The sequence below is a fragment of the Ursus maritimus genome, unplaced genomic scaffold, assembly GCF_017311325.1.
Source record: "Ursus maritimus isolate PB19 unplaced genomic scaffold, ASM1731132v1 scaffold_6, whole genome shotgun sequence".
Taxonomy (NCBI): Eukaryota; Metazoa; Chordata; class Mammalia; order Carnivora; family Ursidae; genus Ursus; species Ursus maritimus.
This window is the reverse complement of record NW_024426774.1, coordinates 72,614,140-72,628,411: the sequence shown is the minus strand read 5'-3', so window position 1 is coordinate 72,628,411 and position 14,272 is coordinate 72,614,140. Positions and strand designations below refer to the sequence as shown.

The 14,272-nt window shown below is 38.2% G+C and overlaps 1 protein-coding gene across 2 annotated transcripts in view; it reads right to left on the bottom strand.

The window, feature by feature from the left end:
- The window catches only part of PREPL (prolyl endopeptidase like), a 59,235-nt gene that overhangs the window by 12,021 nt on the left and 32,942 nt on the right, over positions 1-14,272 (bottom strand). For both annotated transcript variants that reach the window (XM_040623515.1, XM_008699819.2), the window contains 3 exons: positions 8,325-8,522; positions 4,961-5,136; positions 3,409-3,625 (listed from right to left, as the gene is read on the bottom strand). In XM_040623515.1, the coding sequence (XP_040479449.1) occupies positions 3,409-3,625; positions 4,961-5,136; positions 8,325-8,522 (591 nt within the window). The remainder of the gene's footprint in view (positions 1-3,408; positions 3,626-4,960; positions 5,137-8,324; positions 8,523-14,272) is intronic.

The following is a 14,272-nucleotide window of genomic DNA, read 5'->3' as shown; positions in this document are numbered from 1 at the left end:
TAAAAGTTGTTAAAACAAGTTTCAGAAAAATATTATATTTTATGACTATACATGCAGACATGAGAGAACAAAGGTCAAGAAGCCATGTGGATTCCCAGGAGGCAGACTACTCAGTCCTTAACTAGGGCCTGTGATTTATAACTGGCCTTTACAGTTTTCAGACTCTGAAAGTGGTAACTTTATATATCATGTTTATATATATGTATATTTTCTAATTTCAGTGTTTTAGTTTGATGCCTTTATTTATACATACATTTTATATAAAGTAATAAATGCTACCACTTTACAGACATTAGAATGGGTACTATTTAAAAACAAACCTGAAAATAAGTGTTGGCAAGGATGTGGAGAAACTGAACCCTTGTGCAGTGTTGGTGAGAATGTAAAATGATGCAGGTGGTATGCTAGTTTCTCAAAAAACTAAACTCAGAAGTACCATATAATCCAGCAATTCTATTCCTAGGTATATATCCCAAAGAATTAAAAGCAGGGTCTTGAAGAGTATACCCCTATTCACAGCAGCATTATGAACAACAGCCAAAAGGTGTTAGCAATCCAAGTGTCCACTGACGGATGAATGGATAAGCAAAATATACACAATGATACAATGGAATATTAATCAACCTCAGCAAGGTTGTTACGATAATGGATGGACCTTGAGAAACATTATCTAAGTGAAATAAACCAGTTACAAAAAGACAAATACGTAGGATTCCATTTATAGGAAGTATAGATAGTCTAACTTACAGAGACAGTAGAATGGTGATTCTGAGGGGTAGGGGCAGGGAGAATGGGGGAGCTGCTATTTAGTAAGTGTAGAGTTTTGGTTTTGCAAGATGAAGACTTCGGAGATTGGCTGCACAACAATGTGAACATATTTAACACTATTGAACTGAACACTTAAAAATGGTTAAGATGTTAAATTTTATTTTCTCACAATTAAGAATGAAAAAACACAACATGAGTAAACCAGTCAGTTGGACATTTTATATTTAAAAAAAGGCAATAAATGTTAATTGAAGAAAATTTTGAAAATATTCAAACTGAAAGAAGAAAAAATCATTCACTGGCTTACAACCAGTATTAAAACATTTAATAAAATGGCAGCTGCTTTTTTCACTTAGCTTATAGTCTTTTGTTAACATGCTTTTCAGCTTTCTCTTGTAATTAATAGTAACCTAGTGGGCAAATGTGATCCTTTCTGGCTGCCTAGCATCTGGACTCCTTTTCTGCATTTAAACTATCCCTAACCTTATGAGGCTCTGCCTCTCACTAGGGAGGTGCTAAATGCCAGGTAGTTCCTTTCTCAGTTTTCCCAGCAGCATGGAGTAGCCACATGACTTGGGTCTACCCAATCAGACATAATGTGCTCCCAATTTTGAATGGGAAGTTTGTGGCTCAAAGTAGGGACCACAGAGAATATTTCTGGCAAAAGTGCCACATCTATACTGAGTTTTTAGAAGCAGCACTGGCAGTACGAGTGACTTGTGTCCAGCAGTGGTGGCAGTGATAGCTTCACTGGGCCAGTTTTATGATCTATTTTGGACATGTTTCTGGCTGTGTAGCCTCTATAAGACTGGTTCTTTTTTTTTTTTTTTTTTAAAGATTTTATTTATTTATTCGACAGAGATAGAGACAGCCAGCGAGAGAGGGAACACAAGCAGGGGGAGTGGGAGAGGAAGAAGCAGGCTCATAGCGGAGGAGCCTGACGTGGGGCTCGATCCCACAACGCAGGGATCACGCCCTGAGCCGAAGGCAGGCGCTTAACCACTGTGCCACCCAGGCGCCCCTATAAGACTGGTTCTATACCTGCCTTTACCCAATACCTTTTAATAAATCCCTTTTCTGCTTAATTTCATCACAGCTAGTTTTTGGTGCTTCTAATTAAAACTATGACTCCTCTATTGTTGGATATTTAGGTTGATTCCACTTCTTCACTATTACAGGCAATGTGGGGTAAATATTCTTTTTTTTTTTTTTTTTAAGATTTTATTTATTTATTTGAGAGAGAGAGAGACAGCCAGCGAGACAGGGAACACAAGCAGGGGGAGTGGGAGAGGAAGAAGCAGGTTCATAGTGGAGGAGCCTGATGTGGGGCTCGATCCCATAACGCCGGGATCACGCCCTGAGCCGAAGGCAGACGCTTAACGGCTGCGCCACCCAGGTGCCCCTGGGGTAAATATTCTTATACATACGTTTCTGGTTATTTCCTTTCTAATTTCTAAAAGTCACAGTTTAGTTGTATTTTCTTTATACTGTAAGTAACTCTGCTATTATTATCTTTGTACATAGGTTTTCTTCCCTCTATACTTAGCATTTCTTCTTAAAAAAGTACATTTATAGGTCAGGATTAATACTTAATTACTTAATAGAAGCTATAGTGTATACCCCACATCCTCGAAATAAAAGAAACCTGAAGATAATTTACTCTCTCCATCCCAGTCATAATTTTCTAGAGTGTCTGACCAGGAGCAGAATGAGGAAGGTGAAATGAGTGGCTATAACATAACTTCATAATTCTGGACACCAGGAAAAGACTATACAGTTGAGCCTTGAAGGACAAAGGTTTGAATTGTGAAAGTCCACTTATGCCTGGATTTTTAAAAATAGATATACATACATACAGTACTGTATAAACAAATGTATTTTCTTTATGATCATCTTAATAACATTTTCTTTTCTCTAGCTTATTGTAAGAACACAGTATATAATATATAGAACATACAAAATATATGTTAATCCACTGTTTATGTTCCTGGTAACGCTTCTGGTCAGTAGCAGGCTATTAAGTTTCTGGGGAGTCCAAAGTTGTACATGGACTTTTGACTGTGCCATGGGGGTGGGGCAGGGCGTGGGGTTGGGGGTGGTGTCGGTATCCCTAGCCTCCCCTCCATGTTGTTTAAGAGGTTTTTAAGATCAAAGCAAGATATTTCAACTACAATACAGAAAAACTACCCCTTAAAGATCTTTAAGAATGGAGTATTTAAAAAAGGAGAGCCACTAACATCTAGGACTGAAATGTTGATGGGCAATATAGTCAAAGGATTTTGTGGACTCCCTGATTGCCTGACTCCCTGAACTAGTGAGTCATATATGCTCTGTCTCTTTTCCACCAAGTCTGAATGTTTTTTAAAAGTAAGAAATAACTAATGAGAAAAGCCATTAATATCCTTCAGTGGAAATTCTCAAAAATTAATAAAGAACACTGTCAGGGAAAAAGAGGATAAAGGATAAGTAGTTAAAGTAAATTCAGAAGTTCGCTCAGAGCCGTAATTCTGTGTTTAAAATTTAAAAGCTTTGTTATACTCTTGTGCTATGGTAAAACTGTAACAGAAATATTCTTTATAAAGCAGACTATGGCTTCATGCCTCCCTACTCTGTACATAGTAGAGAACAGAGTATACTCACCTCCAAAGTCACAGCTCTCAGCAGCTCTGGATTAGAATTACACAATGCTCCCACAAGCACCCCTCCAGCACTGAAAGCAGTCAGGGTTGTTAGACTTGGCTGAGAAAAGCCTTGGCCATGAAGCGTCTTAATGCAAGCCTCTAAGTCAGCAAGGCCATTGAGTTTTTTAGTTAGACGGCCATCAGCGTGCCATTGGAGGCCTAACTCACCACCACCTCTGAAATTAAAGAGCAAAAAAATTTTTTAGTGGGGAAAAAATATTAATGATATAGGTCAGGGTCAGCAAACTGTAACTGGTGGGCAATATTTACCCAGAGGCCCCCCCCGTTTTTTTTTTTTAATAAATGGCCTTAGAGCTAAGAATGGTTTTTACATTTTTAAACGTTGGGAGAAAAAAACAACAACCAGGAATATACAATAGAGACCATCTGTGGCTTACAATGCCTGAAATGTTTACTATTTAGTTTTTTAGAGAAAAGGTTTGCCAACCCGATATAATCAAAAATGGATTTAACAAATATGTTTTCTAAAAAATAAGAGTCACCGTCATTTTCTTTTTATTCATTCATTTAAAGGAAGCTCTACACCCAATGGAGGGCTTGAACTTATGACCCCAAGATCAAGAGTTGCATGCTCCGACTGAGCCATCCAACAAAGCATCCATGTTTTGGGTGCTTGCTACTGTTTACTAGGCATTGTGGCTAAATGCCAGCCTTAAAAATATAAAAAAGCAAAAATCTCTTGCCCTGAAGATCATTTTGGGGGGGAAGAAAACAGCTGCCAAACAATGTGGTTGCTGCTTTCACACAAGTGTATTTAGGGCTATCCTAGAAGCAGAAGAAAGAACATCCACCTGTCAGGTTAGGGGTATATACTCTCTAAAACAAATTCTTAAGAAGATGATACCTAAGCTGAGGCTTGGAGGAAGAATATGAGTTCCCAGAAGCGCAAAGAAAGGGAGAACATCAAGACCCGGCAGGTGCAAAGGCACAGAGGGGAAAGAGTTTATCATCTGAAAGGATGTAACAAGGCTGGATATGTAGGCTGTGTAAGGCTGGAGTGCAGGACCTGCTTGGGTAGTAACGACAGCTATTACTACAGAGATAAGCCAGATCATGATGGTAAATGATATACTGAGAAGTTTGGATTTTAGTTTGGAGATGGGGAGGTGGAGAAATATTTTAAGCAGAAACAAAATACTTGTGTCTTGAAAACAGCTAAAATAAAATGGACGTTAGAGTGGAAAAAGGATCTAGTTTGAGAGACTATTTTAGGAAAACCTAAACTCAAGGGAATTAAATGGAAATAATAGCATTACTAAGATAGTACACAGAATGATACATCAATTCTGGTGCAAGATCCTAAAAATCTATCCTTTTGGTTTTTGGATCAACTAGTCTGTTAAATCCACTTCCACCAGCATATGTTTGGGAATACATATATTCAATAACACAGATGAGAAAATAAACTTTGGTCCCTGACACACTGTTACGCTGGACATCTGTCACAATGTTCTAGCACTCAAATGCCAGGTGAAATGTTGTTGACTCACCGAACATGGCAATATGCTAATATCCATCCATCGTCCACCAACACCCGCCTTTCAGGTCTGAAATTCATTTTTAAATCCATTCCATAAGCTCCATATACATGTACCAGGAGAGGTTTCTTCTGCAAGTCCTCAGAATCCGTTTTGTGGAAAATTGTCATTGGCACTGATTTTCCATCCTGGAAATGAAAAGTTACTATTTTGCTAAGTAAGAGTCTTTTAAAACAGTTTATCCCTAATTTTATGCATTGCTTATTGATGTTGAGCCCAAACTTCATTTAATTAAGGTACCAGAGAGGTGCCTGGCTGGCTCAGTCGGTGGAACATGGGACTCTTGTTCTCGGGGTTGTGAGTTCGAGTCCATGTTGGGTGTAGAAATCACTTAAAAATAAATAATAATAATAATGACAACGGAGTTATGGTCTTGAAAAATACATCATGGTTCGTCCCCATTTTCAGCTATACTGCTGGCCTGTAGTATTAACCAGAAAAGAGCACCAAGACTCTGGCTTGAGAACAGTTTATTAAATGCAGCTTTTCGTGATAGTAGAGTGATTTTAAGGAGTTCTTCACTACCTACTATTAATTTTTTTCTTTCTTTCAAGATAAGTCAAAATATACCTATCAAGGTTAGGCACACCAACACAGCATTTTGCCTACACTTATGGCTAGATACTCACATTTCTCATCTTTGAATATTTATAAACATGCTGATTTAAGTTTTAACAGCTCAATTTTCTGTCCTCTATAGGCAGTCCTCAACCATTAGCACCAGAATTTCTTACTGATCCCTACTGACATCCACCCTCATCCTCTTCAAAGGCCTATCTTTATTTTTAAAATGTTTAAAGGGGTTTAAGTAAATTTATAATTTCTTTTTAAAGATTTTATTTGACAGAGGGGGAGAGAGAGGAAGCACAAGCAGATGGAGTGGCAGGGAGAGGGAGAGGGAGAAGTAGGCTCCCTGCCGAACAGGGAGCCAGATGTGGGGCTCGATTCCAGGACCCTCGGATCATGACCCAAGCTGAAGGCAGATGCTTAACCACTGAGCCACTGAGGTGCCCCTGAAAACTTAACTTTGAGACAACAGAATATTGCCAAATAAGGAGGCAGTCTTTCGTCATTCCTTATCACACTCAACTTGTTAACAACAGTGTAACTGGAGTTTCACTTCTCAGATTCATTCTTATAAAATGAGGTACATTAATTTCTACGAATTGTCTTTTCATCTCCCTGCCTCTTCCCCATCTTAAATCAAACAGAGAAAAACTTGCTGGTTGAAAACGCTGGTTGAAAACTTATGAAAAGGACGAGGTGAGAATGGTATGAAGTCTGGTGATGGGCTGGATCTGAGTTCATCAGCAGTGTAAAAATACCTGTGGAAACTTATAGCAGCAGGGCGCCTGGGTGGCTCAGTCGATTAAGTGCCCAACTCTTGATCTCGGCTCAGGTCATGATCTCAGGGTTGTGAGACTGAGCCTTGTGGCGGGCTCCCTGCTCAGCAGGGAGTTTGCTTGAGATTCTCTCTCTCCTCCCCCTCCCCACATGCACTCTCTAAGTAATAAACCTTAAAAAAAAAAAAAAAGAATATTATAGGAGCTTCCACTGAGTACTTGTCTCCATTCTTCTCTAATTCATAAAGCATCCCTGGGTTCCCCAAGAACTAGCTTTACTGTTGTTTCCATTTGGGCCATAACTACATTTTGATAGACTGGTATAATCCCACATTACTAAAGCAGAACAAAGCCTAAATATATTTTGTTGTCAAAAAACCAAACACAAAAATCTGGAAGGTGATACACAGAATGATATACGATAATTATATCTAAGAGGGGTAGCAAATGGGACTGAAAGGTAGGCATCTAAACTTTACACATTCTGCATTTTTCCATTTCTTCTAAGAAATGTGTACTGCTTTTGTATTATTGAAAAATACATACTTAAATAAAGCTATTAAAAGTAAATCAATGAGTTAAAGAAAAATATTCATAAAGACAAAAGGCTGCGTCACAATTCATTGCCGGCTCATATGAAATTATCTGATGTCTGATATACCAAGGTCTGAAAATTCCTTAAATCCAAGACCACAGTTTATTAATTATTCCTCACTTACACAAACTGTCTTTTCTACTTTTCACTCCCCCCTCGGTCTTCCCTCTTTTACACTGTACTTTGGCTTATTGTCCTCCTTTATACTTCTTTTTAAAAAATTTTATTTAAGTTAGCTCTACACCCAACGTGGGACTCAAACTCATGATCCCAAGGATCAAGTCTCATGCTCTTCCGACTGAGCCAGCCAGGCACCCCTTCCTTTGTACTTCTTTTTTTTTTTTTTTAAAGATTTTATTTATTTATGTGACAGAGAGACAGCCAGCGAGAGAGGGAACACAGCAGGGGGAGTGGGAGAGGAAGAAGCAGGCTCATAGCGGAGGAGCCTGATGTGGGGCTCCATCCCAGAACGCCGGGATCACGCCCTGAGCCGAAGGCAGACGCTTTAACGACTGCGCTACCCAGGCGCCCCCCTTTGTAATTCTTGAATGCACCATTTCTCCCTCAATTTAGGGCCTCTACACAAAATGGATTCCTCCTGCCTCCTTTCTAGCTTAATTCTTAACCATCTTAGAGGTCCTACCTGAGACATCACTTCTTCAGAGAAGCCTTCTCTGATCTCTCCAGCCTAGGGAAGGTCCCTGTGTCATGTTTCCACTGTACTCAGTACAGCTTCCCTTGCAGCATTCAGTACATTAGCAATTACTCCTTCCACATCAGTCATCCTCCCCGCTAGATTTAAGCTCCATGAAGGCAGGCCTATATCAGTCTAGCTCACTCTAGTCAAATGCTTACCACCTTCACAATTTTTGCCGTAACGAGAAACCAACTTTGACTATTTTTTTTTTTAAAGATTTATTTATTTGACAGAGATAGAGACAGCCAGTGAGAGAGGGAACACAGCAGGGGGAGTGGGAGAGGAAGAAGCAGGCTCATAGCAGAGGAGCCTGATGTGGGGCTCGATCCCAGAATGCTGGGATCACACCCTGAGCCGAAGGCAGACGCTTAACTGCTGTGCCACCCAGGCGCCCCTATTTTTTTTTAAGTCAACTTTAAAAATTCAAATATAAACACGTGAACTCAAGAGCTTGATACGGGCTAGTTATACATTTTCTAATCCATGTTAAAATAAATATACCAATATTAAAGTCAAAAAAATATCCATGTAGCCTCTAAAAATCAGTTGGGTTTTACTGGTGCATGTGAGACCCACTTTACAAAAGCATGCTACTGTCACAAAGGCAGCGCCCGCACAGTGCCCGACAGCTTGCATGCCTGAAGCCGACGGCGGCGCAGAGTTGGGATTATAAACATTTACCTTGCTTTTGGCTTCCAGACGTAAAACACGACTAGTCTTTGTGATTGGGTCTTCATGCCCAGTTTCCTCAAACAGTTTGCCCTCTGCAAACTTGTATGTGTAATATTTTGGGGGGCGTATTGGAGAGCAAAGCTGAAACGGGCAGTTCTTCGGGTCTGAATTTGTATCCATTATGAATCCACAGGCCCAAGGAGGGAGCTAAAGAAATAAAAGTTATTTTTACTCTTTATCTAGACATTAAATATCAGTAAGTAAATTTCTGAGTCTGCTACAAACAAGATGATAAGGACATCAAGTTTACTTTTATCCATTATACATAATGCCTCATTTAAATTTTATCTCAGCACAAACAAATGTATTTTGAGTAACAAATGAACGGAACTCTACAGTGATGACCAATAAAATAAGGAAAAATTATAGGAAAATGGTTTATCATGACTTCTGTTTTTACATGAAACCGCCTTTAATAAAGATTATTTTGGGTATAAACTTGAACAGTGCATAGCAAAATGGTTAAGAAAAAGAGCAAATCAAATACTAATTCCAGAACCCAGCCACATCTCCAGGTCTCTGTTCTCCCAGAACATGAAATCTCTCTCATCTGTTTTTAATAATTTACCAACCAGCCCTTCCCCTGCCGCCTAGACAGCCACAGTGAGGACAGCGATTATTCCAGGGCTACAAACTGCTCAGCAGCACTAAAGCATTTACAATTTGTTTCTAACTTTAGCTCCCAGGCTAACCATTGTGCAGAACAAAACCTTTCCTGGCATATCCACTCTGAGAGACTCACAGCTATTATGATTAGGATTCTTAACTTTAAGAAAAAAAAGGAAAGGAATCAAAATTTATTCTCTCAGAGCAGCAGGGTCCAGTTTCAAGCCTGCCACTAACACCCCTCTTACACCTTTCAAAGAACTCTGGTAAGCGTGCTGACAGAGTGTAAGAAATGGTACCGAGAGTCAGAACATTAAAAGAAAATTGCCTTTCTTTTCCTGAGTAATTGTAGAAAGAACAAATTCCTTAGAAAATCAGAGGTCTTGGCACAGCAATGTCACTGGTGGGCACTATTCAAAAAGGGTAGGTGGGGGCTGTGTGCATAAAGAGTGCACCATCTAACCTGTAGAAACTACAGCCAAAGAGCTTACGTTCACAGAGCACGTCTTGCAATTAATTCAAAGAATCTAGCTTCCTAAAACACAATAAGGATAAATATTCATAATGTCTCTTCTTACAGAGAGTTCCTAATTTACTGGCCTCAGGTTGAGGATTATGTTCAAGGATAATGTTTACTTAAGTGCAAGCCATAGAACTGGAAAGAAGCATGTGACACATCAAAGTTGGGAAGTCTTGCAGTATAAATGGAGTAAACAGAGACCTTAGTGGGGAAAAAGCACCACTGCTACTCACCTTGTAACCAGGTTTCAGAAAGAAGGTACATGGTGCCTTGGTCCACAGAGGCACAAGCTTTTCTGTTCTTTGGTGAAACTTAAAAAAAAAAAAAAAAAAAAAAAAAAAAAAGAGTTCTGGGGATGCCTGAGTGGCTCAGTTGGTTAAGCGTCTGCCTTTGGCTCAGGTCATGATCCCAGGGTCCTGGGATCGAGTCCCGCATCAGGCTCCTGGCTCAGCAGGAAGCCTGCTTCTCCCTCTACCTGCTGCTCCCACTGATTGTGTGCTCAGACAAATAAAAAAAAAATCTTAAAAAAAATAAAAATAAAAAAGGGTTCCATGTGCCCCATGTGGTAAGCGGTCATACTTTTAGACCAAGTGGTTCCAATAAATAAAAAACTCTTTTGGGTGTATTTCTTAAAGTACTGGGACCAAGGTTAGAGTTTTCACATAACAAAACTGTTCCATGGTTACGTACTTAAAGTTTGTCCAGCTCATGTGGAAAGAAGCATTAACCATCTCAAGGATATCTTAAGCAGATTTCCTACTGAGATAAACCTGTAGTACCATCTGGGTATATTAATGGGCAGCACCCAAGAATAATTTTAAGTTGGCTAGGTGATATGCAGATATTTCTTAGATACTTGACAGAAACAGTTTCAGCTTTGGCATTCTACCAGCAAATCATAATCATTTATTTCACTGAAAGAAAGATACACACTGAAAGAAAATTGGCCCAGATATGTAAATACCTCCATGTAAACTGATGTTAGTACAGAGCAAAAAAAACTTCCCAATTTGCTTAAATATAACCAATTAAAATATCATAACTAATTAAAATATCATAACTTCTTTTTGTGAAAAAAAAAAAAATTACCAAGATAAACTGATGATATGATGACCAAGGATAGGAGGCAAATATATTAAGGACTTTACATTTCTGTTGCTCAGATTGAGTTTAAAAAGCCTTTTAGTCAAGTGCCTACTGGGCAGAGATGTTACATACAGAAATACTTTATAATCCACTCATAGTTTGGCTTAAAGATTTTGTCCTTTGTAATTGACACTGTCTATGCATATTAATCAGTATTATCCAGTTGACGAAAGGCTCTCATCTATAAAATTTTCTTTAAATAGATCCTGGTATAGAATATAGATTTGATTCCATGTGTTGATGACTCAGAACATTATAATAAGACCTAATAGGTACTACAGGTTGGGAAGTGTCAGGGAATGAAGAGACAGAGAGTAGAGAATAAATTAAAGACATGATGTTCCATCGGAGACACTCCTGGAAGCCCCAGGCCTGGAGAACAGGGGAAATTACATTGCAAGGCATTACAGGACCTCTTCTTCATAAAGCCATTACCCTAAAGAACAGGAGACATAGCTGACTTTCCTAACACACAGAAATAGGCACAGAAACTTAGACAAGATGAGAAGAGGAGAATTTGTCCCAAATGAAAGATCAGGACAAGGCCACAGCCAGAGATCTAAGCGAAACAGATATAAGTAACATGCCTGATGGAGACTTTAAAGCAATGATCATAAGGATACTTACCTGACTTGAGAAGAGTGAAGACATTGAGTGAAACCATTAACAAAGATAAGGAATAACAGAGCAGTGATAAAGAGCTCAATAAATGAAATGAGAAACACTTGATGGAATGAATGAATAGCAGAGGAACAAATTAATGACCTAGAGGACAGAATAATGTAATCAAGATGAGTAAATGAGAGAAAAAAATTATGCAAAACAAGAACAGACTTAGGGAACTTAGTGACTCCATCAAACATATTAACATCCATACTATAGGAGTCCCAGAACAAGAGAGAAAAAAGGGGACAGATTATTTATTTGAAGAAGTAATAACTGAAAACTTCCCTAATCTGGGGAAGGAAATATATCCAGATCCAGGAGGCATACAGAACCCCCAATGAAAATCAACAAAAGCAGATCCATACTAAGACACACTGTAATTAAAATAACAAAATATAGTGGTAAAGAAAAAATATTAAAAGCAGCAAGACAAAAGAACACAGTTACATACAAAGGAAACCCCATAAAGCTATCAGTGGGTTTTTCAGCAGAAATTTTCCAAGCCAGACAAAGGAGTGTCATACGTATTTAAAGTCCTGAATGGGAAAAACCTGCAGCCAAGAATGCTCTATCCAGCAAGGCTATCATTCAGAATTGGGGAGATAAAGCATTTTACAGAAAAACTAAAATAAGGAGTTCATGACCACTAAAGCAGCCCTGCAAGAAATATTAAGGGGGATTCTTTGAGTGGAAAGATTAAAAAAAGACAGCATGATGGTAGGAAAGACAAAAGCACTAAAATGAATATTTTTGTAAAAAACCAGTCAAGGAACTCACAAAATAAAAGAATGTAAAATCTGACACCATATACCTAAAACTTGGGGAGGAGAGGAGTAAAGAATGGTTCAAACTTAAACGACCATCAACTTAATATAGACTTCTGCTGTATGCATTAGAGGTTATATATATAAAAACCTAATGGTAACCACAAATCAAAAACCACTCATAAACATGCAAAGAATAAAGAAAAAGAAATCCAAATATATCACTAAAAAAATGAGCAAGCCATGAAAGAAAGAAAGGATCAGAGAAAACTTCAGAAAACAACCATAAAACAAGTAATAAAATGGCAATTTAGCACATACCTATCAACAATTACTTTGAATGTAAATGGACTAAATGTTCCAATCAAAGATACAGGGTGACAGAACATATAAAAAACAAGACCATCGATATGCTGCCTACAGGAAACTCATTTTAGACCTAAAAACACCTGCAGATTAAAAGTGAGGGGATGGAGAAACATTTATCATGCAAATGGATGTCAAAAATGAAGCTGGAGTAGCAATACTTACATAGGACAAAATAGATTTTAAAACAAAGACTGTAACCAGAGACAAAGAAGTACATTATATAGTACTAAAGGGGACTACCCAACAAGAAGATATAATAATTATAAATATTTATGTACCTGACACAGGAGCACCCAAATACATAATACAGTTAATAAGAAACATAAAGGAACTAATCAGTAATAATACAATAATAGCAGGGGACTTTCATGCCCCACTTACATCAATGGACAGATAACCTAAACAATCAAAAAGGAAACAATGGCTTTGAATGACACACTGGACTAGATGGATTTAACAGAAATATTCAGATAATTCCATCCTAAAACAGCAGGACACACATTCTTTTCAAGTGCACACAGACCATTCTCCAGAACAGATCGCATACTAGGCCACAAAACAAAGCCTCAACAAATTTAAAAAGATCTGTCATACCATGCATCTTTTTGGACCACAGTGCTATGAAACTAGAAGTAAACCACACAAAAAAACTCTGGAAAGATCACAAATACATGGAGGTTAAATAACATGCTACTAAACAATGAATGGGTCAAACAGGAAATAAAAGAAAACAGTACATAGAAACAAATGAAAATGGAAACACAATGGTTCAAAACCTTTGGGATGCAGCAAAAGCGGTTCTAAGAGAGAAATTTATAGCAAGACAGGCCTACCTCAAGAAGTAAAGGGAAAAAAATCTCAAATAAACCACCTATCTTTACACCTAGAGGACCTAGAAAAAGAAGAACAAAATCTAAAACCAGCAGAAAGTGGGGCACCTGGGTGGCACAGCTGGTTGGGTATCGACTCTTGGTTTCACCTGCGGTGGTGGACTCAATGTCGTGAGATTGAGCCCTGTGTTGGGCTCCGTGCTCAGCAAGGAGTCTGCTTGAGACTCTCTCCCCCAAATAAATAAATCTTAAAAACACACACACAAAATACAGCAGAAGGAAGAAACTAATAAAAGATTAGAGCATAAATAAGTGATAGAGAAACTAAAAAACAACCCCCCCAACAGAAATAGATCAATGAAATGAAAAGTTGATTAAAGTTGATAAACCTCTAGCCAGACTTATCAAGAAAAAGAAAAAGGACACAAATAAATAAAATTACAAATGAGACAGAAGAAATAGTAACAAACCACAGAAATACAATTAAAAGAGAATATTATGAAAAATTATATGCCAACAAATTGGACAACCTAGAAGAAATGGACAAATTCCTAAAAACATATAACCTACCAAAACTGAAACAGGAAGAAATAAAAAATTTGAACAGACTGATAACCAGCAATGAAAGTGAATCAGGAATCAAAAAACGAACAAAAGTCTAGGACCAGAAGGCTTCATAGGTGAATTCTACCAAACATTTACAGAAGAGTTAATACCTATTCTTCTCAAACTATTCCAAAAACTAGAAGGAAGGAAACTGCCAAATTCATTCTATGAGGCCAGCATTACCATGATACCAAAACCAGAAAAGACCCCATAAAAAAGAGAACTACAGGTCAATATCTCTGATGAACACAGATGCAGAAACCCTAAACACAATACTAGCAAAACTGAATCGAACAATACATTAAAAACATCATTTACCACAACCACATGGGATTTATTCCTGGGTTGCAAGGGTGGTTCAATATTCACAAATCAATCAATGTGATATAC